Source organism: Archocentrus centrarchus, chromosome 3 (genome assembly GCF_007364275.1).
Source record: "Archocentrus centrarchus isolate MPI-CPG fArcCen1 chromosome 3, fArcCen1, whole genome shotgun sequence".
NCBI classification, from domain to species: Eukaryota; Metazoa; Chordata; class Actinopteri; order Cichliformes; family Cichlidae; genus Archocentrus; species Archocentrus centrarchus.
Window position 1 is genome coordinate 5,080,674 of NC_044348.1, and position 27,672 is coordinate 5,108,345.

Below are 27,672 nucleotides of genomic sequence, written 5' to 3' on the forward strand. Positions count from 1 at the left end.
AAGAGTAAGACTGTTTTAAGGATCTATGTGCATTTGTGAAGCTTAAAAAAAGTGGGGATGAACATTTGAGTTGTAGAAATATACCCTGTGACAATCTTATAAAGCTGAATGAAGTCCAAAATTTAACTTTGACGTGATTGGCCAGTCAGTAAAAATTTCTGGCAGGAAGCATACCTATCCTAATCCTCAAACACAATAAATCTCCTTTTTAAACAATCATATCCTAAGATCAATCTAAGAGCCACAAGTAAGCCTGCACTTGCAAAAAAAAAAAAAAAAAACCCAATAAACTTTGAGAAAAAGTTGAATACCCAGCAAAAGGTTAATCTGGTATCCACCCAAGAGGAGGCTAGCAAGTGTAGATGGGATTAGGAAAGTGGGAGAGACAGGAAACAGGTAAAATGGATGGGAATCAGTGGAGTAGAGCAGCTGCCAGCAGTGTTCTTCTGGTGGGGTACAACAACAGTGGCTGACTATGGATGTACAAGAGGGTTAACACTGTATCAGATTTGGTGTTGGTCAGAGCACTAGGTTACTCTGGGGCAGGGACACCAGGGAACAAAACAACAGAACATCTTGTCATGAAAGTTGTCAGCTGTCCTGCTCCGCTAGAAATAATTCTCAAGTTTTCTGAGGTGGAATCGGGCTACAAGCAGGCAGGCAGGTATGATGGCAACCAGCATTCTGCCAGCTCTTCAGTCTGACAGGAGAGCTAGAAGCCAGTGGCCAGCTGACACAGAAACTGGCAACAAGTGAAGCTCACCCAGCCTAACCACCTGGGGTGTTGGTTGGAGGCTGTTTGGCTCAGAAACTGGATCAGAGGTGGGGCAAGTAGACCAGAGGCTTGTAGACTGAAGTGCCGGCTGGTAATCGGGCATAGTTAAGAAGTCATTAATCCACTCTAGTGCAGAATTCCTCAGGCTTGAGGGAAGCTGCCATGTGTGTCAAAGTCAGAGCAGCCTCTTTGAAGGCCCTTTTTCCCTCCCCATAGAAGCACAAGAGTTAATTTTTAAATAAAGCATCTACTAGGTCCATTCATGGTACAATTATATTACAGCATTTCAGCAAAGAGGACCCACACTTTGACATCATATGCCAAAAATAAAGAAAAAGGACATATAAACTGCTTTTTTAGCTATTCTATTTAAAACACACAGTAACTTCCATGTCATTAGAAAGAAAGCAAATGTAATATTAACAAGTCAAGTTATTGAATTTCAAACCCAATCACCCTCAGGGTTAGCTGCAGCACATTTACTGATAAACTGTCTCAGTCCCACATTCATTCTGCAGCAGTCTGGTTCTATACCTCTGAACTGCTGTCCACATGAACACATTTTCTGCAGTCATTGGCCTAAACCTTTTGATTATTTTCAATCAATCAAACAAAAAAATTAAAGTAATGGGTGGAGGTGCTCCAATTACATTACAATTAATTATTATGCTACAATTAATTATTTCATCACCAAACAGCGTTAGATTCAATCTAACTTGTGCTGCTGATTCTCGGTGGCCTCTGACTGGATGCTCTGACTGCAGCATCTATGTGTGTAGTAATACGTACTGACCACTAGATGCCAATAGTTTCCTAGTTGCTTGACTTTAATTATCTTTCCTAGAAGCATTACCGTAATCTTGAATGGAAATGTGACTGAGAAAGATAAGAAAAAAGCTCCCACAGTGTCCATTTATAACCCATCATCATTCACTTGTATGTGGCTGAAGAACTCGCAATCACATTAAAAGAAAATGTGGCACAGTCACTGGGAACATTTTTAACTACACTTTCTATTAATTATAGACTCATCAGATGCAGTCACTGACTTTGCATCTAACTGCGTTTGAACAGCTTTAGACATTACTAGAATTCATAAACTCACCAAGCTGTGCGTAAACAACCTCAGCACGGTTGGTGGCGCACGCCTGTCTCTCAGAGAGCCAGAGGGATCAAACCTGCTACTAGGACAGACCCAAGCTGTCAATCTGCTGCACGCTGTGTTGACGGTGGCCACACGCATCATTGGGAGAGTTACATGCTACTGCAGCCTCTGAAATCCACCTTCATTTGCAGGTTTGTGGTGCATCGTTAGTGGCTTATATTCTGAAACAGTACATGGGAGAAGATAATGTGTTGTTTTTGTGTAAAGCAATAAGCTGTTGAGATGTTTCTAAGAAGATTAAGTGGTTCGGTACTAAGAACTACAGGCTGGGAGTGTTTTAACAACAACAAACACTTTTTTAAAATTTTTTTTAACCTAAACCACATTTCTTTACACAGGGAAACCTTAATGTGTGAGAGATTTCTATATTTTTGATGAAACTTAACAAAATAGCAGAAGTTACTGACAGTCCATCTGTGATGTTATCCGTAGCACTGAAAAAAATTTACTCTGCGTTGTTATTATTTTCTAGTTTATATTCCTAATGCAGTTTTTTGCCAAGGAGCAAGTAGGACTGCTAACCCAGAAACTCAGTGGGACAGCCTTCAAGAAGTAGCCTCCTAGTTGATGGTTCAGTATTTAGAAAAAGTCCTAATCTTCCTCACACCTGCCAAGGCCGTGCCAAGCTATAAATACGGGGATCATAAGAGGATCAACCTGGTGTCAGTGTGAAGGATCCTGGTGCATAGTGATCTTGGCACACAATATACCAGAGGAGCCAAGGCAAAGGTATAAAGTACCTTCTTAACAAATACTCCAGAGAGGCGGCAACACTAGGGAAATTTGTTGTTTATCTCCCACAAGCTAGTGAAGATGTTTTTTTGTTTTTTTTATGTGATGGATAAGATGTGCTGAGAAGGAATCGGGATCTGTTTTTCTGTCATCAGAAAACGAGGCTGTTTGGAGAGAGAAGCTGCTTTTCTACTTAACGGTAAACGTTGAACCACGTGTAAATGTCCTGGTGTTGAGTTAGTTGTGACTTGTTTTGGACTTTGTTTTGTAGGTGTGAAATTTGACTCACTACATCACAATAATTGCAAAAGTATAACTGATTTAATGGACACAATGCACACTTAGGAAATGTGTGTGTGTGTGTGTGTGTGTGTGTGTGTGTGTGTGTGTGTGTGTGTGTGTGTGTGTGTGTGTGTGTGTGTGTGTGTGTGTGTGTGTGTGTGAACAAAACACAAAAAAGCAAGTTTCTGTTGGCTTTTTGCCATTCAGATAGCTTGGGATGTGTTTATCCATGTTTCAGCTATGTTCCATGCTGATACAATTGGGAATTTGTGGAATTTTATTTTTTAAGATCTCAGTATTGTAAAAATAGCAGACAAATGTACAGTCAATAAAAACTAACTTGTATCTCAAAATAGCTAGAAACCACTGGAGATTATGCAGTGAGCTTTTCTAATATATGTGAACTGATTTAGCAGTTATTCTATACTTCTATACATCAGAGGTCTGGGACTGCCTTACAACAGTGTAGGTTACTAATAAAACTGTCACTTCTGTGCAAGTTGCTTTTGGTATCCAGGATATAAAAGTGCAATTCACCGGGGGTAGGTGATGTTAGTACAAAGCAGTTAAAGGAGCGTTAGGCAGTTAAATGGCAATTTGCACAATGTTTGGCTATTTTTCTTTAAAATGAGACCGGCCTTTTTGTTTAGCCTGAAGTGTTCTAGCAGAATACTAATCTCCTGTCTCCTTCCACAGGATCTCTGCCGCATTCTCTGCAGTGCTGATGTCTCACCAGTTTTGATACAGAGGCTCGAGCCCTCGCTGTTGCAGCCACAACATATACAGTACTGTGCTGCCACACCTGCTGATGCTGGAGCTATAAAAATCAGCACTTCTGACATGTTGACATCCTGGCAGCTCACCCCTAAACTGGACACTGTTTCCTCTTTCAAAAGGACATCAGTTTTTTCCAAGTGACCAGGACTGATTTGAACAACAGCTTTCATGCCTCATGTGGCATCAGTCATGCTTTAATTGCATTTGGTAAATCAAGAGTGGAGACATTTAAGGGTGCAGTGCAGCCTTGGATCCGAGGTGGAACCACAGTCCGCCCGGGCGCCCAGCCTTCGGGCCGGAGACGCTCCATACCAGCAACTACTCTCTGGTGTTACTGATTCAGCTCAGCCTGCTCTCCTTTGACCTGTTTGTCAACTCCTTCAGTGAGCTGCTGAGGACCGAACCGGCAGTGCAGCTGGTACTATTCATGTACGTCAAACTTTTTCACTGCTTCAGCAGCCTAACGCTGTCTCTAACTCGAGGGGAAAACAATTCTGAATTTATCTACGCTGATTCTTTTGGAATGCTGAAGTGAAATGTATTTTGCATGAAGACAATAATCTCTCTTCCCTGTTCTCGTCATTGTTCGTGCTACTTACAGTTTTTCTTCTCTTCAACAGAATCCAGGACATTACCATCCTGTTTAACCTGATCATCATTCTGTTGATGCTGTTCAACACCTATGTGTTCCGGGTCGGACTGGTTGCCATATTGCTGGCGCGGTTTAGAACCATGCTAATGCTCTCTGTTCTTTACTTGACCTTCAGTATCATACTCCACTCTTGGCTTATGGTACGTAAGTAAACAAAAAGGCAAAATCCACATTTTTATGCATGACACATTTTTCCTTTAGGATGTGCATTGCAATAAACTCATAGAATTTAAGATGCCTTCACTTTGTGTTTAAATACTGCTGAGATGACAATGTTCTAAGGAAGGAAAGAAAAATAAGATTTGGTTAAAATGTGACATTATGAGACTGAGAAAATAACATCTGTATCCCATTTTGGACCATTTCCCATCAATCTGGTTGTAACTGTTAAATCATTCAGAATGTATCAAGAACATTTTTTTTTCCCATCTTTACACCTCTTAATTAAGCATGAACCTTCACCTTTTTCTTATCCTTCTGTTCTTTTCAGAATCTGCGCTGGTTAAATACCAACAGATTTATTTGGACCGAAGGGCTTCAGGTGCTGTTTGTGTTCCAAAGAGCTGGTAAGATGGCAAGTTAATGCAAGTCTAAAATAAGAGGTTACAGTTTATCACTCTATATTCTGATTTAAGTGCGTTATAACTGTTTTTTTTAGAAATAAATAAAAGAAAAAATAGATTCAATTTTGACTGAATAATTAAAAGGAATTACAAGAGAACTATGAGAGAGAAATTACTGACTTAAATTTCAATCTAAGACAGGAGGCAATACATGGAAAATTTTCACCTGAAGGGAAAAATATTTACAAGAAGGTGAATGCTGCTTTTCAGTACAAAGATTAAAAAAAAAAAAACCTTAAATACCCAAGTAAACTGTACAATCACTTCACACACCTTTTTATTTTTCCATTACCTCTTTACCTGGTCACTGTTTACTACTTCAGGCAGTGATATCATGTCCCCCATGTGGGTGTTACTTTCATACATGTTTAAGCTCATAAGTGGATAAAAGGATGTATTGTCTAGCTGGTGTTATTGTCTGTAGGTGATCTGTACTGTATATGAGAAGAGTCATGCACTATTTGTCCTCTTTGCTTTGTCTGCTACTTAAGACCTGTCCAGACAGTTACTCAGTGTGTGAGCACTTCCATGATCTCACTCACGCTGGTGGGGATTTCCACGTTTTCTTTCTCTCTATTTTGCAATCACATAAATCTCTTGAATAATCACTGTGATCACTGTGCAGAGTCATTACTGCAAAGCCATTACTGGCCATTCAAATAAAAAATGGATATAAAAATATATCAGTGCATTTACACCGATTATGTTTCACATTTATAGGCACTTATTTATAAATTACATTTCTGTGTCTGTTAAAGGCTCCTAACGTGATTCCCTGTTTGCAGCTTCTGTGTTGTACTACTACTTCTACAAGAGGACCTCAGAGTACCTGGGTGACCCTCGCCTCTATGAGGATTCACCGTGGCTGCGAGATATCTTTGCACGGGTCAGATAATGAGCTCTCTGCAACTGTTCACACATTAGTGCCTAATGTAAAAATGGCACTAAAAAATACCCATGTACAACATGTTACAATGAAAACCCATACAAAACAAAACACTGGCCACTGTAATCCACTTCATTTTAAAGGAAATTTATTCAGGCCTAAAATGTGTCCATTACAGCACAGCTGTTGTAGACTATTTGACTGGCTCAAAAGAATATTCCACATTTCCTTTGAATGCAGAGAGGATTGTGCCAAAATTTAGGAAGGCATTTTAAAAGAAGAACACCAGAAGATTTCACGAGGGGTTGTTTTCCTGCACAAATGATTTAAAAAAAAAAAAATCAAATCTGAGATAGTAAATGTTTTATATCCTGCTGGTACCGGTCACCACATAGCCTCCTTTCTTTTCTTTGTTGTTATGTTTAAAAAAAAAAAAAACACTATACTGCAATTGTTTTTATATACATTTGAGATTATGGTGTTCCTTTAACTCTGTTTGTTATGTTGATACTGAACAGGGTTTGACTTTTACTTATCTTCACTGTCTGCGAAATCATCACATGCATCTGAACTGGCTGTCTTTAATTTTCATACACTACACATGCTGAGAATGCAATAAAATGTTGTTTAAAATACTGTGAGCACATGTTTGGTCATATGAGTTAAACCTTTGCTTCAGTGCTTTTTTTCAAAGCATGACTCCAGGTGATGGAAGCGGAGCTGATCCTTCAACTCGTTAAACTCTTTGTGGAGTGACTCCTTCTGCAGGTTAAACTGTGTACACCAAGAAAACAGAAAAGGGTTTTTGGTTTGTTTTCCCCAGATGGCAGCCTCTTCATGAAAAATTAAAACACAGGTAATTTCAAACACATCTTGAATAAGAGGATACAGTATTTAATCAAATTGATACACTGTGACAAAATAAAGGGGCCTAGAGTAATATGTGGGACAGTCAAAGACAACAGGAATTCTCTATTTTCAGTAATCAAATGCTACCGAGAACTCACCGAGAAGCTGTTTTTGCTGCATTTACTATTCAATATAAATGTTGCATGTTTCATTTTTTTTAATGAAAAAAACAATTTCTTATAGATTTCAAAACATTATAGATAAAGAGTAAATCTCTAACTGTCCCACTGCTATGTTAAAATCATGGTGACTGACACAAACACCAGCCAAACTCACCCGTACTGCGTATTTGTAAAACTTCTCTGCTTCCTCCTTTTTGCCAGACTGAAAACAAAAGGTTCATCAGTGTTAGTTCAGCTGCAGACAATCAAAAGGTGACTCTGTGATTAGTTATGTCCTGCTTCAGAGGCTGCATTCTTGAAGGGATTTAGGCCATAGCTGTCTATTGATGGACCTGAAGTGTTGACTTGATCAGTGTCTAGCTGAAGGATCAGTGAGCAAAGCATTATAGCGAGGACTAAAGGATGCATGGTGGTGTTAGATTCTGTGGAGGTTAACACTTTTTACTCTGAACTTAACTTCACCCCTCACCTTCAAGAATAATTTCTTAGTAAGCTTACCAGTCTTACCACAACCCTAACCAGTCAGCTCTGTTGACTCCTGTGGTTTGGTATTTAATTTTAACCAAAGACCCACCAGCGGTGCCCACGTGTTTAAATAAAGAAAAGCTACATTGTTTTTGTAGTCTTTATGAAAGGGTATGTGTGTGGCCACTGCATCCTAATCCATCTTGAAATGCAGACAATGGAGGCAGAGACTGAACCGAGACATGACTACTGTTTTATCATCACTCACCTTGAGGCAAATGAGAGACAGGTAAGCCCACACTTCTGCATTCTGGTTATCCAAATGGTTGGCCTCAGTCAAAGCTTCCTCAGCTGTACAAAACTCCTCCAGCTACACAGACACAGAAACGCACACTCATACAGCCAAGGCTGATTTTCTTTCAAACCAAAGAAATACAGAGGATGGCTCCCAACAATTCTTGTAAGCTAGCAAGGCGAGGTTGTTTTCAGTTCTTTTAAACCAGTAGAATCAGTGTACTTAAAACCTCCAACTCCAATGGTCAGCGCTGGACTTTTCACACACTGAGTGGAATGACAGATTTTTTACAATTTTATTTGCTGTTCAATGTAAAAAAAAAAATTTAAAAATCTGAAGCTAAAACAAAGAAGATTTTTTGAGTTTAATTAATACAATTCCCATCAATATTCTGTAGGTAGCGTTTTACCCGGTAACAGGCACGGCCCAGGCCCAGCCAGGTCAGGCAAGATGGAGACTGTTCACAGGCCTGCAGGTAGACAACTTTGGCTTGCTCAAACTGAAAGTAAAAAAATAAATAAATAAAATAAGTGAGCGTTACCCTGTATAAGTGTGTCGTTTCACATTTGAGTTTTCTAGTTATTCCAAGACGTATGGCTGCTACAGTACATGTTTTTTTCTTTCTTGAAAAATGCATGAGGTAAACTCACACACAGTGAGCAGATGCTAGAAGATCCAGTACACATGAGTAACTGTCTGACTGATCAGACAGTGATACCTGTCTCAGTATCTGACCTTCTCCTGCATAAGGTAGATGGATCCCAGGCGGAGTAAGACAATGTGTGTGTCTGATGGCTTCTGCTGGAATTTGAAGCTCCACTCGTAGCTCTCCTGGGCCTCATGGAACTCCCCTTGTAGATAGTGGCAGTGACCACTCCAAGCCCACACATCTGGATCCTGGTGACAAAGTGGCTCTTCAGGTTAGTGGTCAGCAGAGATTGAAATAAGCTTTTAGATAATGTCACAAGATTTGAGCAAGCCAAGGCTTGCAGGCCAAAAATGCCCTTTACAAATTTTTCTCTGGTATGCATGTGTCTTTAGTTTCTATGACCCAAAACTATTTGTAGTTTCGATAGTTAACGACATAAAAAAGGCAAAAAAAAAAAAAAAACTAAACTACTCGAATTAGTATGTACATATAAATGCAAACCAGAAAGTGACTGCAAAATGTATTTAAACTACTGCTTCAATTTCACTACTACACTACACTGGTTAATATTTATTAACACAATAAACTGTTGGATGATGCGTATTTGTCAGGAACATACAGGAGGTGTAACATTAGCCTCATGATTTGAAAACTTGCAGATTTGCCACTTTATGAACTGAGTATCAAATGCTTCCTGGACAAGTAATGCCCGTATCTTCGGTAAATGCAATCTGCAGCACAGACTGCTTGAACACTCCTGTAATATTCCTCACCCAGTCCACACTCAGTGTTGCGGCCAGGGGTTGTGTGGAAGTACCTGATCTATGTGTAACAGTGCCTCCTTGAGGCTGGCAGCAGCACTGCAGTAGTCAGCTTTGAGCAGCTGCAACTGGGCCAGATGAAGGGAGCGGGAGGTGCTGCGACCGTCATCTGAGCACAGCAGCTTCTGGGACAGAGCGAATTCTGCCATCTGACAACAGAAAACAGGGATCTCTGGATATTAACTGTTTCTGCGACTGTTTCTTGAACTGTTATTGCTGACAGCTTTTAGAATTAAACATTAATTGTTCCCATTATTAGTTTACATGATACATAAAAATATTACTAATATAAAAAACAATATATATAAATACTTAAAATGCATTTAAAATATTAAAAAATGAGAAACAGCAACTGAAAACAGTCTATACTATATTACTTTAAAAAAATACACAACAATAACATGAGTTTCCAAAGCCAAGTGTCATTTTGCAATTGCAGATGGCCATATGTCACTTTTTGTGCCATAAAAGCATAAACGGATGGTCACATAAAAACAGTACTGTACATTGAGAACTATTTGACAAACCAGCAGTGCTGTGTATGTTTTTACCTGCAGGGCATTGTTCTGCAGCAGGAACTGGGCCGCCTGTGTGTAAATAGTAGAAGAGAGTTTAACTGTAGCTGATCTGGAGCTGACACTCTGTGCTGGAGGCTCTTCTTTGTGCATCTCTGAATCCTGGTCAACAGGTTCTGGGTAAAGGGGAAAAAATAAAGCTACATGGTCAGGTACCATCAGTCCCTGCAGGGGCTTGTTTTCTCCACCATATGCCCTTTAGGCTGAAGTGTATTGAGAAGCCCAGCAGACAGATTAGGAAAGACAACGGCACCTTTACAAGGAGACAGGGCTCCTAGCAAATTAATGTGTCAAAATCCTGTACAGACTGACATGAACTTCTGACTGCACGTGACACTATCTTGTATATAAAGAGTTCTCTTTATCTCTGGCTGTTTGTTTTCCTCACCTTGCTTAGATCTGGAAGAGGTGGCTGTTTCATCTTCCTCCTGCTTGTTCTCCTCCTCCTCGTGTTTCTCCTCCTGGTCTTTCTCCTCCTTCTTTGCTTCTTCTGTTTTCAGCAGCTTTCTGGCCTCCAGAAAAGCCCTCTCAGCCTGGATAGAGTCATTCTGGCTCACATGGAGCAAACCTGGAGTAAACACCCAACAAGGTTACAACAAGGTTACTCCCCACCCCACCTCCCCTATTGTTCTGGGCATGTAGGTTATAGACATTTTATATATATATATATATTTTTTTTAGTGCCAATTTTACTGCATTTTAAAGTCTAAAACAATTTGCTGACACAAGACTAATATTAATACATTTAAAGTTTTCAACTTTAGTTATCAGTTCCCCGTGACAATCTGGGATAGACTCCAGCTCTCACGCAACCCTGCACTGGAAAAAAAAGGAAGGCTGGATCGATGGACCTTTTAAAGACACATTTGCTAGTCGACCTCTATGAAACAAACAAAAAAAAAATACCTCTGCTTTTAAAAGATCTGCAATGAAAATGCACATATCAATCAAACTGTCTTGGGTAACCTGCGGGGACTCCATCACACTGGGGGCAGACAACAATCACTGGCTGATAACAGCTATTGACAAATGACTGTGTACCAGTAGTACCAGTTTGCTGCTCACTGATACAACAGCAGCAGGAAGAAAAACAGATCCCCATCTCACCCAGCAGCGTCCAGGCCACCACACTGGGCGGGTCTATGCTGGTGGCTCGCTCGAGGAAGGTCTGGGCATCGCTGTAATGCTCAAACTTCACTGCCAAGACTCCACACATCATTAAGCTGGAGCAATAAAAGGATAAAGAAACACAGGTCTTGACTTCCCAGTTCACCAAATTATTTGATTACCTGCTTTTAAGTATCCATTAAGCCACCTTCCAATAAAAAAGAGCAGGTGGGCGTATTGTTTGTGACACAAATCTGACATCTCTACTTGAAGACAATAAGTGATAACTATACTGTACTTAGAAACATAACATGCAGCCCAATTCTGTAGATATTTTCTGATTTTAATGTAAGCAGTGCATTTCTAACCTGGGTTGGTGCACTTGCTGGATGGACACAGCATCATGGTAACACTCGTTTGCTTTTGTGTAGTCTCCGGTCAGCATGTACAGGCCCCCCCACTCAAACTTGTGGGTGGGCTCATTTGGGTGTCTCACCACTAGCTGCAGGTTAATAAATACATGCCAGTAGCTACTTTAGCTATTTTAACAACCATTATCATTATTCACTGCTGCAACATAGCTTGTGCTCACTTGAAACAAAAAACATTCAAACTTAAATATTCTCCAAGAACAAAACATGATCCAGTCTCAAAATGAAATTGTGACAACAATTAATTAAGTCTGCCACGCATACAGTTTTATTTATTAGTCTAAAGAAAGTAATAGTATTTCATTTTGAGCAAAGAACATCTGAGCATTGCTACTGTACCTCTTTATAGTACTGAGCAGCCTGCTGATAATTCCCAGTAAGCTGCGCCTCTCTGGCAAAATGTGAGAGCTGAGAACAATTTAATTGGACTTCATTTGGGAAGTCTTCAATAACATCTGGAGAATAAATCTGTTGAGGAATACAGTATAAAACAAAAAAGTCAACAGATGTCCTCACAGACTGTATATGAGTGTGTGTGAGCGTGTGTGTGTTTGTTACCTTGCTGAGAGCTATGTGCGTCTCATCCACCAGGTAGACATAGAGTTTGCTGACAAATACCTTCAGCTCTTGAGGGTCAGTGAATGGCTCTGTCCGCTGCATCTTGTCACGTACAATCCTCACCACTGCATGCTACAAACCAGAAATACACACAAAACATTGTGCTGAAATAGAAGAGCCAATAATGTAGGGAAAAGACACTAATGTAGAGAAAAAAAAAAACATGGTGCAGAATCATCGATCCACCCCTAAAAATAGTTTCAGTGTCCTTGCAACTTTCATTAATCCATCAGGGATGTGTGCACTTGGTCTGACCTTCATTTGTTCTTTGAAGACAAAGTATCTCCCAGAGTCATTGAGTGCGCCTGTCAGCTGAATCTTCATTTTCTCCCAGTTGTAGTCTTGTGGCACTTTGGAACTTGCTCCAAATAGTTCCTCATACTGCTCTGAAACACTGGACACTATGTTGGCTACCTGCCTGTGGAAGTCCAGCACCACCTGCAGGAGCACACACAAGTGGGGAGAATGGAGCGAGCATGAAACTTTGCATGGTTTTGTGGTTCTTTGTGGGTGTCCGTGTGTGTTTGTGTGAATCTGTGCACGCATGTGTGTCTATGCTTTACTCTTTCTGCTCTGCTAGGACCAGGTGGGGGTTTAGGTTTGGGAGGGATCAATGCCTTCACCCTGCAAGAAACAGAGAAACATATCAATAAATTCTCACTCATTTGTGCTCAACAACAAAGGTCAGACTCAGTCACTACGAGGTTTAAATTAGCACATTACCTCCGGGCCAGCTCCTCTGATGATGTTTTTGGTACCAGTGGTTTCTTCAAGGCTATCTCAATGACAATATAGGTTCTGGCCTCCAAATACATCTGCCATTAAAACAAGAGAGGAGTTAAAAGGTTTTCTAAATTTCTGCTTAAACAGAAAATGCATCAACTGAATGTAAGTTTAGAACATAGTGCAGTAATAAGGATGTGAAGTAAGTTTGGGAATGCACTGGTGTCAGTATGTGCTGATCTTTGTGCATCTGTACTAAACTGTAACTACTACCAGAGTTTCCAGTAAATGATCCCTATTTTCTTTGTTTCTTCACTAATACTATCCAGAGTTGTGTTGATGTTTACATGGAGCTTACGTTTCCCTCTGCATTAACTTGTGGCTCAGGTTCACATATGCTGCAGTCGATGGCATAGCCAAAATATAATAAAATATATCTAAAATATATTTTATATTGAATACATAATATATATATATATATATATATATATATATATATATATATATATATATATATATATATTAAAAAAAAAAAGATTACGTTAGGGTCTAACAAAAAGTTTTTATGGCTGAAATCCACTTTAATTGTGGGAGAGATAAAAATCAACCACTGGATTTTACTGATGTTGGAAAGCTTATAAAACCTCTAAAGAATCATTCACCATCTGGACATTTCTGACCTTTTTGGTTAGCTCCTTGGAATCTGTGGGTCCCTTGTTGCTTACATTCATGTTCTTTCCTGCTTTGCTAGCACTGGTAAGAGCTTTGGCCTGGCTGGCAGCCGCCTTAGCCTTCTCCTTTAACACACTGACGCTCCGCTTGGCCTTTGAGTTCCAGATCAATGAAAAAAATCATTTTAATAGAGGGTCAACAGTACACAGTAATTTAACAGACTATTTTAAAATTAGTCTTAAATCAGAATAGTTCTACTTAAATAAAGATACATACAACCTACAACCCACAATGATTTGCAAATCTCAGAAGCCGATATTTTGCAAAAAAGTGTCTACAAATTGTGGAATAATTTCAGCTCATCATCTACAGTATATAATATCACCAAAAGATTCTGAGAAGCTGGAGAAAGGGCTGCCTGCAGTCCAGATCTTTCACCAACTGAAAACATTTGGCACGTCACGAAATTAAAAATATTACAAATAAGACCCAGCACTGTTGAGCAGCAAGAATCCCATATCAGACAAGAATGGGACAACATTCCTGTCCCAAAATTACAGCATCTGATCTCCTCAATTCCCATATGTTTATGGAATAATGTTAAAAGAATCACTGATTATCCCCGCTGCACGGTGATAAACATGGTCCAGTCCCAACTTTTTAAAAGCATGTTGCTGCCATCAAATTCAAAATGACCTTGTTTGTTTTAATTATACATTTCCTTAGTTTAAACATTTGATATTTTTTCTAAATTCTAATCATGGGTTTATGAAATTACTTTTGGAGGTGACTGTACTTTACACAGCATCCAAACTTTTTTGGAATTGGGGTTTTCCAACCTATATATCTATAACACACTGAGGAAAACCAAATTTAAAGCAAATGAGTTTTATGTGTGCATGACTGAGACCTTATTCAGCAACTCATCCTCAGAGAAAGGCTGAACACTGTATGCTCCTCGGATGCGCTTGACTCCAGGAAACAGCAGGTGCCCCAAGTCTACAAATGCCACACCATGGAAAGGGATGTCTGGGTCGTCATCACCTAGCTACACACACACACAGACACACACACACACACACACACACACAGACACACACACACACACACAGACACACACACACACAGAGGTCTGGTTTCCACTTCACTTGAACTTGAAATTCCATTTTGTTTTGCCCAAGCTGATCATAGATGTTGTCCTCAACACTGCAGCTTCCAAACACCAAAGAGAGGAGACTTAAAATCATTACTAACCTTTGACAGTGGCACCAATGACCTCATTATCTCCACTGGCCACAGTCTGCTCTCAGCGATCCTTTGCCTCAGCCTGAAATTACAGTCAGTATTGATTCACATATTTTTATAATCTCTCTTTATATTTTCTATCAGTGTTATTTCCACTGTAACTCAATAATCCCTAAGTGACTTTTTGCTGCTCTAGTTCAGACCTGGACCGGCACACATCTGTCCCTTTTGGTTGTGCCTGACTGGTCCAGGTGAGGGAAATAAGGATTCAAACATAAATAAGTGTACATCATGCAGTTTGTCCCACACGTTCCCCATCACAGCCATTCTGGGATGGGGAACAAACTCCCATCACAGAATGGCTTATTGTCTTTTGTACGGGCAATCAGAGTACAACTTCATTGCTTTTATTTTGAAGATGACTACTTTTACATTTATGTACATATGTGTGTGCAAGCAAATGCAGCTTCACTGCAAACGAGTTGGAACAAATGTTTTTTAGAGATGTGAGTTTGCAAGCCCCGAAAGATGTCAGGTCACATTTAAAAAAGAAAGACTGATGCAGAATGTAGAGTTTTTAACAAGACATGGACTTCTACATATTTATTTCCTGAAGTCAGAGGTAAAACCATGTGCTTAATTTGTGGAGAGCAGATTTCTGTGTTTAAAGATTATAATTTGATTTGCCATTATGAGACTAAACGAACAGAGACATACAAGAACTTGATTGATACAGAGTGGAAACAGAACCCCGAAGCAGGAAATCAGGAGCTTTAGCTGAAAAACAAAGTAGAAATTTTCTCCTTGGCTCTGGACAAGATGTCTGCGACACAGCCTAGTTATTCATCTTTATACATGGGATAACAAAAGAGTTTGAAATTACAGAGCATGTGCTCAGTGAAAGAGACTACAACAGGGACGAATTTGTTTGGTAACTGCATGCTTGGATAGGCTGGGGCTGAAATTGTAGGTATTACAACCAATGACTTTCCAAATCTGACAGGAAAAAATGTCAAACTTTTGAAGTGAATGAAATGCATCCAGAACTGAAACTGGTATTTTTGCATTCTACTATACATCAGGAGGTGTTGAGTAAGTTAGTGCAAAAAAAAAATTAACCATGTTGTTGATGTTGTAACTAAAATATTTAACTTCGTCAGGGTAAACGAACTAAATCACAGACAGTTTGCTGCACTTTTGGAGGAGCATGCCACCGAATATGGTGACATAGGCTACCACACAGGTGTCAGGTGCCTGTCAGTGGGTAGAGTGCTAAATAGAGTATGAGACCTGAGAGCACAAATTCAAGACTTTTGTGAGAAGAAAGGCAAAGGTATGCAGCTGCAGATGGAGAATGGAAGGCATATCTTTTGCTGCTGATGTGACTGTCCTTTGCAATCCACCTCAGACACTGAACCTGACTTTAATGCACTTCTTCAAGCCCAAAACAGACTCGGATTCCTCTCACTGAACAAGAAAAAAGAACTGAAAAACTATAAATGAAGTCTTTGAAATTTTGCAAAACCATGCACATGATAAAATGTTGGCAATTATTATGGATATTTTATATTTTCATTGCCTAATTGTAACAATGTTTACAAAGAGATAAAATTAATATTGAGCATAACTGAATTTATGAACTCAAATTATGGGTATGGTCCTACACAACAGTCCCAGTTTCTTATGTGGCCCCTTAGGAAAATTAATTGCCCACCACTGCTCTAAATCAATTTTCTTTCATTTAGTTGACCTTTACTCTAAGCATTAAGCCTGTTTAATTCAATGTTCATTGTGTGGCTAAATTCGATGATAAGATCCAATGACTTTTCCACGACTTTCTAATTTCCTTTGCTTTCATGAAATCTACTGAATGAGGAAACCCTGATCTTAAATAGAATTTGCTATATCATTAATATGTGTTTCTGTAAAGACTCTCTAAGATTTTCAAAGAAACTGATGACTGACTTCCCCTTTCTAGATTAAAATCATGGCCAGCAGGAAGCACAATCGTCAGACAGGCGGAAGAATAAAGAGTAGGAGTGATATGCATGTTCAGCCTCCAACCTGGTAGTTCCTCCTGCATCTAGAAAGCAACACATCTCAGTGTCCCAGCTCACTCTGTTCTTCATGGTCTCTGCCTCATCGCGAAACACCCGGTCCTGTGGGAACATTTAGATCACAAGTCTGTAAGTGTGTGTTCACATGCTGTTATCTTTGATGGAATTGTGGTCTTTGAATTATCTATAGTTCCTGATATTTCTGTTTTTCTTTTCCTTTGTGTTTTTGAATATTGATTCTTGGCTTTTATTATTATCCTCAGGTCTTAATTTGCTGAGTGGACAAATATGTTGGACAAAGGATGTTGAAGATGGGCAGTAGGAAAATAGAAAGACCTTAAAAGAGGTTCATGGATGTCATGAAGGAGAACATGCAGAGGGTTGGTGTGACAGAGGGGGATGCTAGGGATAGGACAAGACGGAAGCAAATGATCTGCTGCAGCAATCCCTAAAGGGAGCAGCTTAAAGAAGAAGTACAATAAAAGCTTTCTATTATATATATATATATTAGGGGTGGGACTCAATTAAAAAAATTAATCGAATTAATTACACGCTTTGTAATTAATTAATCGAAATTAATCGCATTTTAATCGCATTTCAATATTTGACATGATAAATATTAATTTAAGTTTAGTTGATGAATGAATCAATATACATAAGCTTAAACTTCAAAATTTTGTTTATTTTCCCACCAGTCTACTACACAGACCAATGAAGGGTGGAAGTGCTCCTGTGATAAGCAAACTCCTGAAATTAAAGTTAAGCATCGTAACTGGATAGTTTTATTCAACATTAATGTCTCACTTGTTATAGTTGGAAATTAATCATTCACTCAGCTGTATTCCTTGATGTTGAAATGTGTTATGCTTGTTTTAACAGCTTATTTTGAATTACAGACTTAAAATTAAACCACAAAAAGGAGAAAAAGTTCGTTCTCCGTTTAACAGCTGCTTTACACAGCTGTGCTTCGCACTCACAGTTGCTAGGCGACATGAGCTAAGCAGAGGTGACGGCAGCTGATATGAAGGCTAGCCGCTCACTTCCGGCCTTTGTGGTGTTCGTGGGCTGCGAAAGACGTGGGTCGGGTCCTTCGCAGGATGCGGCCCCTAATTTGGACATTGTGCGTCGATATAATCTGTATGCCTGGAACTCTGCACTGAGAAACGTTCCACGGTGCAAAGTGCGATTAAAATGCGTTAAAATTTTTAACGCGTTAATTTCCCGGTAATTAATTAATCGAAATTAACACGTTAAAGTCCCACCCCTAATATATATATATATATATTAATATATATATATATATATATATATATATATATATATATATATATATATATATATATATATATATATATATATATATATATATATATATATATATATATATATATATATATATACTTTTATATATATATAAAAGTATATATATAAACTTTTATATACCCCCCCATGACCCTGAAAAGGATAAGTGGAAGAGAATGGATGGATGGATGGATAGTTAGTAATGAAAGTGCGTTTATTGACTTCCTGCAAGTTCAACCTGTTTTTTGTATGAGTTTGGGTCTCCTCACAGTGATGATTAGATAGATGTGGGGTACATGAAAGATTTTTATATTTCATTCTTGACTTGGATGCAGTTTTATTATTACTGGGTGGGAATGCACTAAGACATTACAGCTAACATTATTGGCAGTGTGTTCAAGCTGCATTTGTATTTACCTCTAAAGCAGTCAGCTCACCATCCTCCTGATCTATTTGCTCTGGCTTGAAAAAGGCTTCAGGCACTAGGGTGTCCCTATGGAGCCTCTTCTTTTGTCGCTCCGTATCTTCTCTCTGCCCCCCTGCCTTCAGCTGCCCTTCTGAGAACATCAGCACCTGGTCTTGCTAGGAAGTCAGAGGAATAGAAAAGCTACATTGAATCACCCTGGAAAGACTGACATTTGAAGCTGGTCTGAATGGAGTAGTATGGGTTTAGCTCAGTTTTTGTCCTTGGAGGGATACACAAGCCTCAAGAGGCTACTTAAAAAAACACAGTATGAAACTTACATCTGCAGTAAGAGGGACCTCCAGGGCTGCAGCGTAAGTGAAGGTAGTGGAAGACGGGCCAGATGGCAGCATCCATGACTCTGGGACAGAGTAGGCTGCCTCCAAAGTTACCTTCAGTAGGTTGGAGGCTGAGAGCTCAGCCTCGGACACCACTGGATCCGACACACTGACATTCACATCGAGGGTAGGCGTCTAAAGAGGAGTTCAAATTATGAGGCACATATTTCATTAATAAACTGTTTTAATCATACTGAATACAAATCTGTAGGTTCTAATTGCTTTTCAAATCATGATACAAAACATTAAACACCTGCCTGAGTGCAATAAAAGATCATTTTATCATTAGTGTAAGGAGAAAGATCACATAAGATCACCCTCTTAAAAAAAATGGCCTAAGTCAATTTTTTTAACAAAAGTTTTATTCTTGCCTAAATCATCATATTTTCTACATTTGGTTCAGTTTTTTGTCTTTTCTGAAAAACCTGAAAAAAATGACTTTGGTCGTTACTTTAAGAAGGTGACGATATTTAACATAAAATATGTTGTTGTTTTTCCATTCACCGTAACCCATAAAGTCTTCAAAAACATCAAATGACCACTTATGCGTAATAATATCTTCAAAAATAACATATTCGCAGAATTTGCTTCCAAATTTCAAAGTTCAGATTTCTTTTGTGTAAGAAACTACGGCTGCAAATAAACCAACAAAGACATATTGTCACTTAAAAGCAGAGGTGGGAAGTAACGAAGTACAAATACTTCGTTACTGTACTTAAGTAGATTTTTCAGGTATCTATACTTTACTTAAGTATTTATTTTTCTGACTACTTTTTACTTTTACTCCCTACATTTTTACACAAGTATCGGTACTTTCTACTTCTTACATTTTCAAACAGACTCGTTACTTTTTGACACGTCAGGGAGAAGTTTGCATTTCCGGTCAGTTCGCCGTCAAACATCAAACGATCTGAGCCTAAACGGAGGAATAATAACACATAAGAGACAATCGTACTGGCGTATCCTCCATCATCGGGGCTTATCTCGTACAAAGGGATTAAATACGCAAACCCATATAATTAATGTATCATTTATAGCGCTATAATCGGGCCGGACCGAGTGCGTAAGTTGCGCTGCGGCACATAAACAGCTTAGCTAGCGCTACTGAAGAGGAGCGAGCATGAAGGGAGTAACGTGTGGCAGGTAAATGCAGCGTTTCTAAATGCTCAGCAAATATCAGCAAACACACAAAGTGTGTGCAGTTTGTCACACAGTGTGTCTGCTAGCTAAAAGAAGAGCTCCTGCATTTCAGGGAGAGCAAAGAGAGAGAAGTTCACTCAGAGATGGAGAAAGAGGACAGGAGAGGAAGAAGAGAGGTTAGATTTAAAGGTAAGGACTGGAAAGCAAACTGAAGTATGCTGACTTTGTGTAATTCAAAGATTGTATGAAAATACTGCAGTTTAGTGTTTAATAAATAAGTTAGCTTGTTGTAATGTATTTACAGTAAAGCTCTGTGTTGGACTGGAGCACAGTGTTTGTGCTCATGGTCACAGTTACAGGTTACATCAGTGCAGCAGAGATGAGTTTGAATCAAAGCTGCTGATGCTGAGATTCATTCACTGAATCCAACATTTCTACAGCCTGTATGCTGTCAGTGTAGGGGATGGAGATCAGCTCAGAGAGCTGTGAAATACTGGGTTACATCTTTGTGAGTTCAGTTCATCCACACAGAGCAGTAAACCTCAGAGCAGCAACAGCAGGTCAGCTGATCACAGCCTGCACACCAACATCATTTACTGCAGCTCACAATAGAAAGCTGTGATTCTTCTCCCCATGCAGAGCCACTACAGCTGATCTTAGGGTTCCTCCACCTTCTGAATCCCACTGTAACCCCTGAGTATCCTCATGTTGGTGTTTAGGTGGAGGCACAGTCACCCTCTACTATGGAGGACACAGAGAACAGAGCTGTGTTTAAATTCCCTTTCACAGTTTGTGTCCTACATGGGTGGCTGTAGCTCAGTAGGTAGAGCAGGTCACCTACTGATCGGAAGGTCAGGGGTTCGATTCCTGGCTACTCCAGGCTACATGCCAATGTATCCTTGGGCAAGATACTTAACCCCAAATTGCTCTCCGACCGTTTCGTGTGAATGTGTGTGGATGTTATATAATTAAAAAGCACTTAGCTTAGTTAACATGGAAGTGCTTGTATGAATGGGTGTGCATGGGTAAATGTAAAAAACGTTTTGTATAAGCGCTTTGAGTGCTCTGAGTAGAAAAGCGCTATATAAGAACTAGTCCATTTACCATTTACCATTTACATAACAGATTCAAGGTGAGTGCATTCATTAGGATTCAAATTTAGATTGGAATAATGTTTGTATTCTCATGTAATATCATTTTATATTATTACAATAATATATAATGAGGTTCGGTTAGTTTTACACAAAAATAGCAGGTAGAAACATCCTCCAAAGAACTACTTTTACTTTGTTACTTTGAGTACATTTCAGAGCCTGTACTTTTTTACTTTTACTTAAGTAGAGAAGTTGAACCAGTACTTTGACTTTTACTAAAGTATTTTTTAACATAAGTACTTGTACTTCTACTTAAGTACAGAATGTCAGTACTTTTGCCACCTCTACTTAAAAGGTTAAGACAACTCATTAACAAGTTATAATTTTTTTTCCCTTGTTGCACTTTGTATTTTAGTTGATGCAAATCAAATATCGTTATGTTCAACCGTGCAATTTCATTTGTAATCTCACACCAAGGTCATCTTGTATTAGGAATTTGGAATGAATCTCGATTACTCAGCATTTCATATAATGAACGAGATGTCTTTGGTTTTAATGTGTTAATTAGAAAAGCTGTTAGTTCATCTACAACACCTACAGTATATCAGCAACGCCCCACCTACAGTGACAAAATAATACCTCAAAATTAAGGTGCTGATATGAATGAATGAGCAAAACAATCACAAATACTAAGTGAACATTAAGAGCTGCAAAGTGTGTGTGTGTTTTGTTTCTTAAGAATCTGCACTCTTATCTGTCAAATGCCCGCATGCTTGTGATTCACACACTGCAGTCCACTTTGGTTATTACATGTTATGATGTAGGCAAGAGCTTTTGAGTTTGACTTGTTGACATGTTGGCATGGTCGGCACCAGACCATATGAACTAGATGGGCAGTTAACTTTGATGGGGAGGGGGGCATTTATGTCAATTCACATTGCATCTCACAGAAAAAAAACAAAACATTCATACTGTCACACTATATTGTAAAAGTATTCGCTCATCTGCCTTCACATACATATTAACTTGTGTAACATCCCATTCTTAATCCATAGGGTTTAATATGATGTTGGCCCACCCTTTGCAGCTATAACAGCATCAACTCTTCTGAGAAGGGTTTCCACACGGTTTAGGCGTGTTTATGGGAATTTCCTACCATTCTTCCAGAAGCACATTTGTGAGACACTGATGTTGGATGAGAAGGCCTGGCTCACAGTCTCCGCTGTAATTCATCCCAAAGGTGTTCTGTCGGGTTGAGGTCAGGACTTTGTGCAGGCCAGTCAAGTTCTTCCACACCAAACTCGCTCATCCATGTCTTTATGGACCTGCTTTGTGTACTGGTGTACAGTCATGTTGGAACAGGAAGGGGCCATCCCCAAACTGTTCCCACAATGTTGGAAGCATGAAATTGTCCAAAATATCTTGGTATGCTGAAGCATTAAGAGTTCCTTTCACTGAAACTAAGGGCCGAGCCCAACTCCTGAAATTCAACCCCACACCATAATCCCCCCCTTCATCAAACTTTACACTTGACACAATGCAGTCAGACAAGTACCGTTCTCCTGGCAACCACCAAACCCAGACTCATCCATCGGATTGCCAGGCAAAGAAGCGTGAAACCCATTCCATAAAGTTCTCTACACACTGTTCTTGAGTTAATCTGAAGGTCACATGAAATTCGGAGTTCTGTTGCATTTGATTCTGCAGAAAGTTGGTGACTTCTGTGCACGATGTGCCTCAGCATCCGTTGGCCCTACTCTGTCATTTTTCATGGCCTACCACTTCATGGCTGAGTTGCTGTTGTTCCCAATCACTTCCACTTTGTCATAATACCACTAACAGTTGACTGTGCAATATTTAGTAGTGAGGAAATTTCATGACTGGAATAGTTGCACAGGTGGCATCCTAACATGGTACCACGCTGGAATTCTCTGAGCTCCTGAGAGCGACCCATTCTTTCACAAATGTTTGTAGAAGCAGTCTGCAAGCCTAGGTGCTTGGTTTGTACACCTGTGGACATGGAAGTGACTGGAACACCTGAATTCAATGATGTGGATGGGTGAATGAATACTTTAGTGTAGTGTATGTGCAATTGGACTTTCACTCACCCAGGCATATATAATTATATAAGCCTGGGTGAGAAGGTGTATATAATTAACAAATCTATACACTGGACCATCTTGACAGGTTACACAACAAATTGAAGGATAAACAAGCTACTTTAAACCACATCATGTACCACTAGGCATAATTACAACTATATGCACATAGTACAGTCAGGAAAGTGCACAAATATCTGTCTTAGACCGCACAGCGTACAAAGCAGGAGAGACGTTTTCTCTAACCACAGAGGTAGATCAATGAACTCACCACCCACTAAGACAGTTGGGGTCACTGACTCAACTCAGTTCCATTTGTTTTGCTATTTTCAAGTGAGCTCATGCTTTTAAATCAGCTGCACAAACTGAACAATGACCTGTTTTTAGTTCCAAAGAGACATGAGGGGTACTTCCCAAAATCTGACTAGCACTGGCCCATGTGCTCCAAATACGGTGTCCTCCTTTTTCATGCCAGTTGCTGCAAAAGCAATGAGCTACTTTTTACTGAATAAGTAACTTGAGCTTGGGCTGCACCAACTCATCTACGATCTTGGTATTTAACCTTTTTATTACCAAACTGTATGACTTAATTTTACTTAATTGTAAATCTGTAGAATTCAACTGAGGGGACACAATGACTTTTTTGGACTTGGAGTCCTCATCCAATGCTGCATGTTGGAGATATTTTATTTATCTTGACTATAACTGTCCCTGTAGAGTAAGGTTAGATGGAATTCCCTCCCTTTTCCATTTACAATTGGCTGGCTGGTCACCTGGTTCATTCTGCTTGCACTCCTATCTTTGTTGAGGAACTGTGGGCAATATGGATACATTCTTAAATCATGGTAGATGTGAAAGAAATGTTCAATTTTGAATTTCCAAGATCAAAAACCACATGACAACTACTCCCAATAATTTTCAATTGTTTCTATTTCTATTTATGTTTGTCTATCTTTGCTAGCTGTTGTTTTTCACATTTCATGTACAGTAAGCAATTAATGTTGCGTCACTAAGTCATTGTTTACACATATGTACAAGTTTAATTTACTAATTAAACTTGTCAGGGGCAAAAATGATATACTGATGGGTTTCTTTGGTGGTTAAAAAAAGACATTTTACCAGATACCACTTAAGCCTGTACAGTATAACCAGAAAATAAATATGCTCAAATTGTAGGATTAAATTTTAGTGTCATATTGTACTTTAGTGATTCTAATTCTTTAAAATTGAAACTATCAAAAAACAAACAAACAATGGATGCCAAATGATTGTGGAGTCTGTGCTAGTTATCCAGCTTTCTTACAATAATAAATAAATATCATTCACATTTAATTAAATTACAATTGCAAAAATGAAGTTATCTTCTGTTTTTAGCAGCTTGACTCTATAAGCGAATGACTGCAAAGTCCTTAACTGACCTTGTGGACGGTGTCCTGGGGAGAACTTCTGGCCAGGGGGCTGGGCACTGGATTGACCGGGACTATGGATGAGAAGCTGCACTGACCTGGAGACAAAAAGAAAATCATTCTAACAAATGAAAGTCCTGCCCTGCAAAGACAAGCTCTCTGAAGTGAGCTTCTGCTCTTCTGACCTCCATACAAAGCAGCTGTTATGGGAAGATATGCTGACTATATTAGAAACTGATTTTGAGAAGGGATCAGGGTTTGTTTTTTTGTTTTTGTTTTTTTTTTTGGGGGGGGGGGGGAGTTGTGCAGTTTTGCTTTTGAAACTGTGATATATCCCATTATATTCATGCTCAACATTGGTTATAGTAAAAACTGTGCCGAATGAAAACTAGATTTTGCATGTAGATTGTGACACTTGGAGCGGGAATAAAATAAAATGATTTGGTTTCAGTTTGTAACGCTGCTTAAATTTGATTTGCAGCCCTGAAGGGTTTGTGGCTCTCTCCAGCACTATAAGAGCTCAAAAATGTGCCAAATTTCAACCAACCCCCTCTGTAGTTCCACAGACTGTAACTCAGAAAATTTTTATAGTATGAAAGCAGAATTTTGCAGGAGCATTAAATAAGCTAACATTATCACAGGGAAAAAACATCAGCTGATTATGGAGGGGTCAGGTGGGAAGGTTTGTCAGATTTGACAGACTTAGTACAGAATGTCCCAAAAGCTATACCTGTACCTTGTAACAGTGGTAGGAGGTCAACAACAGCTTGGCCCAGAGCTGCTTTTCTTGCTTCATCTTTCTCCTCCTTGGGCAGGACCTCTATCACTGTCACTGACCACAACAAAATCACTCATATTAAACACAGCAGTGGACATAGTCAGCAAGTTTGGCTATAAAGGAGATGCCTGCAGTTAATTATGTAGGAATTCATAGCAAAAAAGAACAAGAGCTGATCAAATTTAAGGAGAACACAAAAAAAATGTTTCTGGTCAGCTCCACTTTCAGTTTCGTCATATATCAGAAGAAAGGAGAATATTTTCAAACTCAACTCACATACGATCGGTTTTTGGGCAATGTCACTAAGAGCGTGAGCGTCGCTCGGACGGTGGAAGAGGCAGACAAACTTGTAGTCAACAGAGAGCTGCGTAGGGTTACTCTGCTTCTCATCCGACTCTCCCAGCACTGTCCCATCAAATTCAACCTGCACCAAACTCTGGAAGCTGTCTCCCTTTTTTCCTTGCTGAAAAGAAACCAAATAAATTACATAGCATAGGTGAATACTGTCATCTGCACATCTCTTCAGCCTTTGCTAGTCTTAAACATTTTAATTTTATATCACATTTAAAATAAAGCTTTAATTACATTAAACGCACCTAGATCTGCATTGCAGAAGTAAAATAAATTTAGCATAATGCCTAATATGTATATCACAAGTCTATATTTAAGCCACTGATACTGTATGCTACAAAATCCTTCTAAGACCTGTAACTTGGTGGGAATGGCTGTTTGATAAGTTGTTTGCCATGATGTTTCTCTGTGCAAATGTGAAGTAAAACATAAGGATAATGAAATATACTGAAACCGTAAAAGAATTTACAGCTACATTTATACTCCAGTTTCTATGAGTTATGGAATATTATAAGCCACTTTAAGTTAAATGGTAGTAAACTAACATAGCACAAAAAATAAGGAAGTTTGTGTTTGATGGATTATTTCTTTGTTCTAGCCATGCTTCTTGACAATAAATCTTATTCTGCTGGAAAGTCTATTTATTTACCCTTAAATGGTGCCACGTTTATGAGGAAAATGCATTTGTGGGCTGAACAGCAGAGTTGAGTATATCGGTTGCACCCATGAAAAACTTGGCAAATCTTCTCTGCCAGCTCTGCCAGCTCATTCTCTTATTGACTCTTCTTTGGTGTCTTTTATTGGATTGGATGACTGAAGTCTGATGAAACAAGACATATTGACAATTTAACAGTTTATTCATTTAACAAACAGGGGCCTCAGCAGCATGTGGAAGAACCATACACAGCCACAACAGCCTGGCACCTCCTCTTCACACTGGTCACCAGTTTGGTCACACACTGCTGGGATGGCATCTCATTCTTCAACCAGCAATTGTTGCAAGTCAGCCAGTGTGGTTGTGATGGTCACTCTGGCACAAACAGCACACCCAAACCGATGCCACAAGTGTTTAGTGTGGTTCAGGTCAGGACTGCAGGCTGGCCACTCCATCCTCTCCAATCCCAATTTCTGGAAGTAGTCCCTGAAAAACCCTGCTCTGTGGTGGTGAGTGTTGTCATCTTGGAGGATGGAGTTCAGTCCCAGACTGCGGAGATACGGGATTGCCACTGGTTGGAGAATCACATCTCGACATCTCTCTGCATTGAGATTGCCTCCAATGATGACAAGTCTTGTTTTTACAGTGAGGGAGATGCTATCACATTGCCTTCAAAAGCTGTTACCCTATTGGTGCAACCATCAGTATAGCGTTCTCCACGTCTTCTCCACACTTTGACCCTATGATCCAACCACAGGAGGCAGAATCTTCTCTCATTGCTCAACATATTGTTTCTCCACATGCTCAGGCTCCAATCAGGCAGCTGTCTGTCAGCACCTGGGGTACCAGAAGCTCAAAACAAGAGTCAATAATGGAAAAATCTGTTTGTTTGGCATTGGCAGGGAAGATGGCAGGTTTTTCATGGGGCGCAACCCATATACTCAACTCTGCTCCTACTCCTACTCCTAGTCCAGTTAGGTTAAATTCAAATGGTTGAATTCATATATTGACTTACTGTAAACCTCTTGACCCTTGAGTTTGATAAGCGGAAGAAAATGGATAAATGAATGGATGGATTTACTATAAAAGAATGACAGCTCAAAACTGAACACCTCATAATTCCTATTCAAAATTGCTAGACGACAATGTTGGATAATCAAGGCAGGTGGATTTTAAGGTAAAATAAACTTTCATAAACACCATGTACGCACATAACCTGCTATAATTTATATAGCAGGTTATGTTAGCAAAGCTCACAGGTTTTTGCGTATCATTTCTGGTGCAGTAAGTAAATCGCTTACCAGGTTATTTCCTCGGTTTACAGCTATTCTTATAGTCAGGTTGTTTTGTTGGGTTTTTTCAAGAGACCCCATTATGTGAATAACAAACTTTGCTTTTACTTTTAAGAGCTAACATTTGCAGTTGACACGCAGGTCAGTTTGCTACACTGCGGCACGTTTCCGTG

General features: G+C 39.4%; 2 protein-coding genes across 6 annotated transcripts; one reads left to right on the forward strand and one right to left on the reverse strand.

Moving 5' to 3' along the window:
- The first annotated feature begins 1,940 nt into the window (after positions 1-1,940).
- Positions 1,941-6,527, forward strand: LOC115775344 (transmembrane protein 138-like). 5 transcript variants are annotated; one of them, XM_030722884.1, is made up of 7 exons: positions 1,941-2,071; positions 2,413-2,669; positions 2,787-2,871; positions 3,651-4,160; positions 4,352-4,523; positions 4,874-4,949; positions 5,792-6,527. In XM_030722884.1, the coding sequence occupies exons 5-7, from the start codon at positions 4,398-4,400 to the stop codon at positions 5,899-5,901; spliced, it is 312 nt and encodes a 103-aa protein (XP_030578744.1). In that variant the 5' UTR covers positions 1,941-2,071; positions 2,413-2,669; positions 2,787-2,871; positions 3,651-4,160; positions 4,352-4,397; the 3' UTR covers positions 5,902-6,527. The 5 variants fall into 5 exon arrangements, with proteins under 5 accessions (XP_030578744.1, XP_030578756.1, XP_030578741.1 ...); XM_030722896.1 differs by having other exon boundaries at positions 2,828-2,871; XM_030722881.1 differs by having other exon boundaries at positions 2,413-2,871.
- On the reverse strand, positions 6,512-27,672 carry LOC115775333 (cilia- and flagella-associated protein 70). Its single transcript, XM_030722870.1, has 25 exons — positions 27,509-27,672; positions 25,478-25,664; positions 25,160-25,255; positions 24,436-24,521; positions 18,628-18,819; positions 18,301-18,465; positions 16,589-16,683; positions 14,534-14,606; positions 14,190-14,327; positions 13,288-13,431; positions 12,608-12,699; positions 12,448-12,508; positions 12,140-12,322; positions 11,825-11,956; positions 11,606-11,734; positions 11,204-11,337; positions 10,836-10,951; positions 10,117-10,296; positions 9,705-9,844; positions 9,150-9,302; positions 8,419-8,580; positions 8,093-8,182; positions 7,657-7,758; positions 7,078-7,125; positions 6,512-6,666 (listed from the first exon to the last, which is right to left on the reverse strand). The coding sequence occupies exons 1-25, from the start codon at positions 27,578-27,580 to the stop codon at positions 6,568-6,570; spliced, it is 3,069 nt and encodes a 1,022-aa protein (XP_030578730.1). The 5' UTR covers positions 27,581-27,672; the 3' UTR covers positions 6,512-6,567.

Excerpts from the sequence above, each read along its gene's own strand:
- LOC115775344 (XM_030722881.1), top strand. The coding sequence starts at position 4,398 with ATGCTGTTCAACACCTATGTGTTCCGGGTCGGACTGGTTGCCATATTG. Across the intron at positions 4,524-4,873 it reads TACTCCACTCTTGGCTTATG|AATCTGCGCTGGTTAAATAC; the intron begins GTACGTAAGTAA and ends TGTTCTTTTCAG. Across the intron at positions 4,950-5,791 it reads GTTTGTGTTCCAAAGAGCTG|CTTCTGTGTTGTACTACTAC; the intron begins GTAAGATGGCAA and ends CCCTGTTTGCAG.
- LOC115775333 (XM_030722870.1), bottom strand. The coding sequence starts at position 27,580 with ATGGGGTCTCTTGAAAAAACCCAACAAAACAACCTGACTATAAGAATA. Across the intron at positions 7,759-8,092 it reads TGGGCCGTGCCTGTTACCGG|CTGGAGGAGTTTTGTACAGC; the intron begins GTAAAACGCTAC and ends GTGTCTGTGTAG. Across the intron at positions 7,126-7,656 it reads TGTCTCTCATTTGCCTCAAG|TCTGGCAAAAAGGAGGAAGC; the intron begins GTGAGTGATGAT and ends TTTTGTTTTCAG.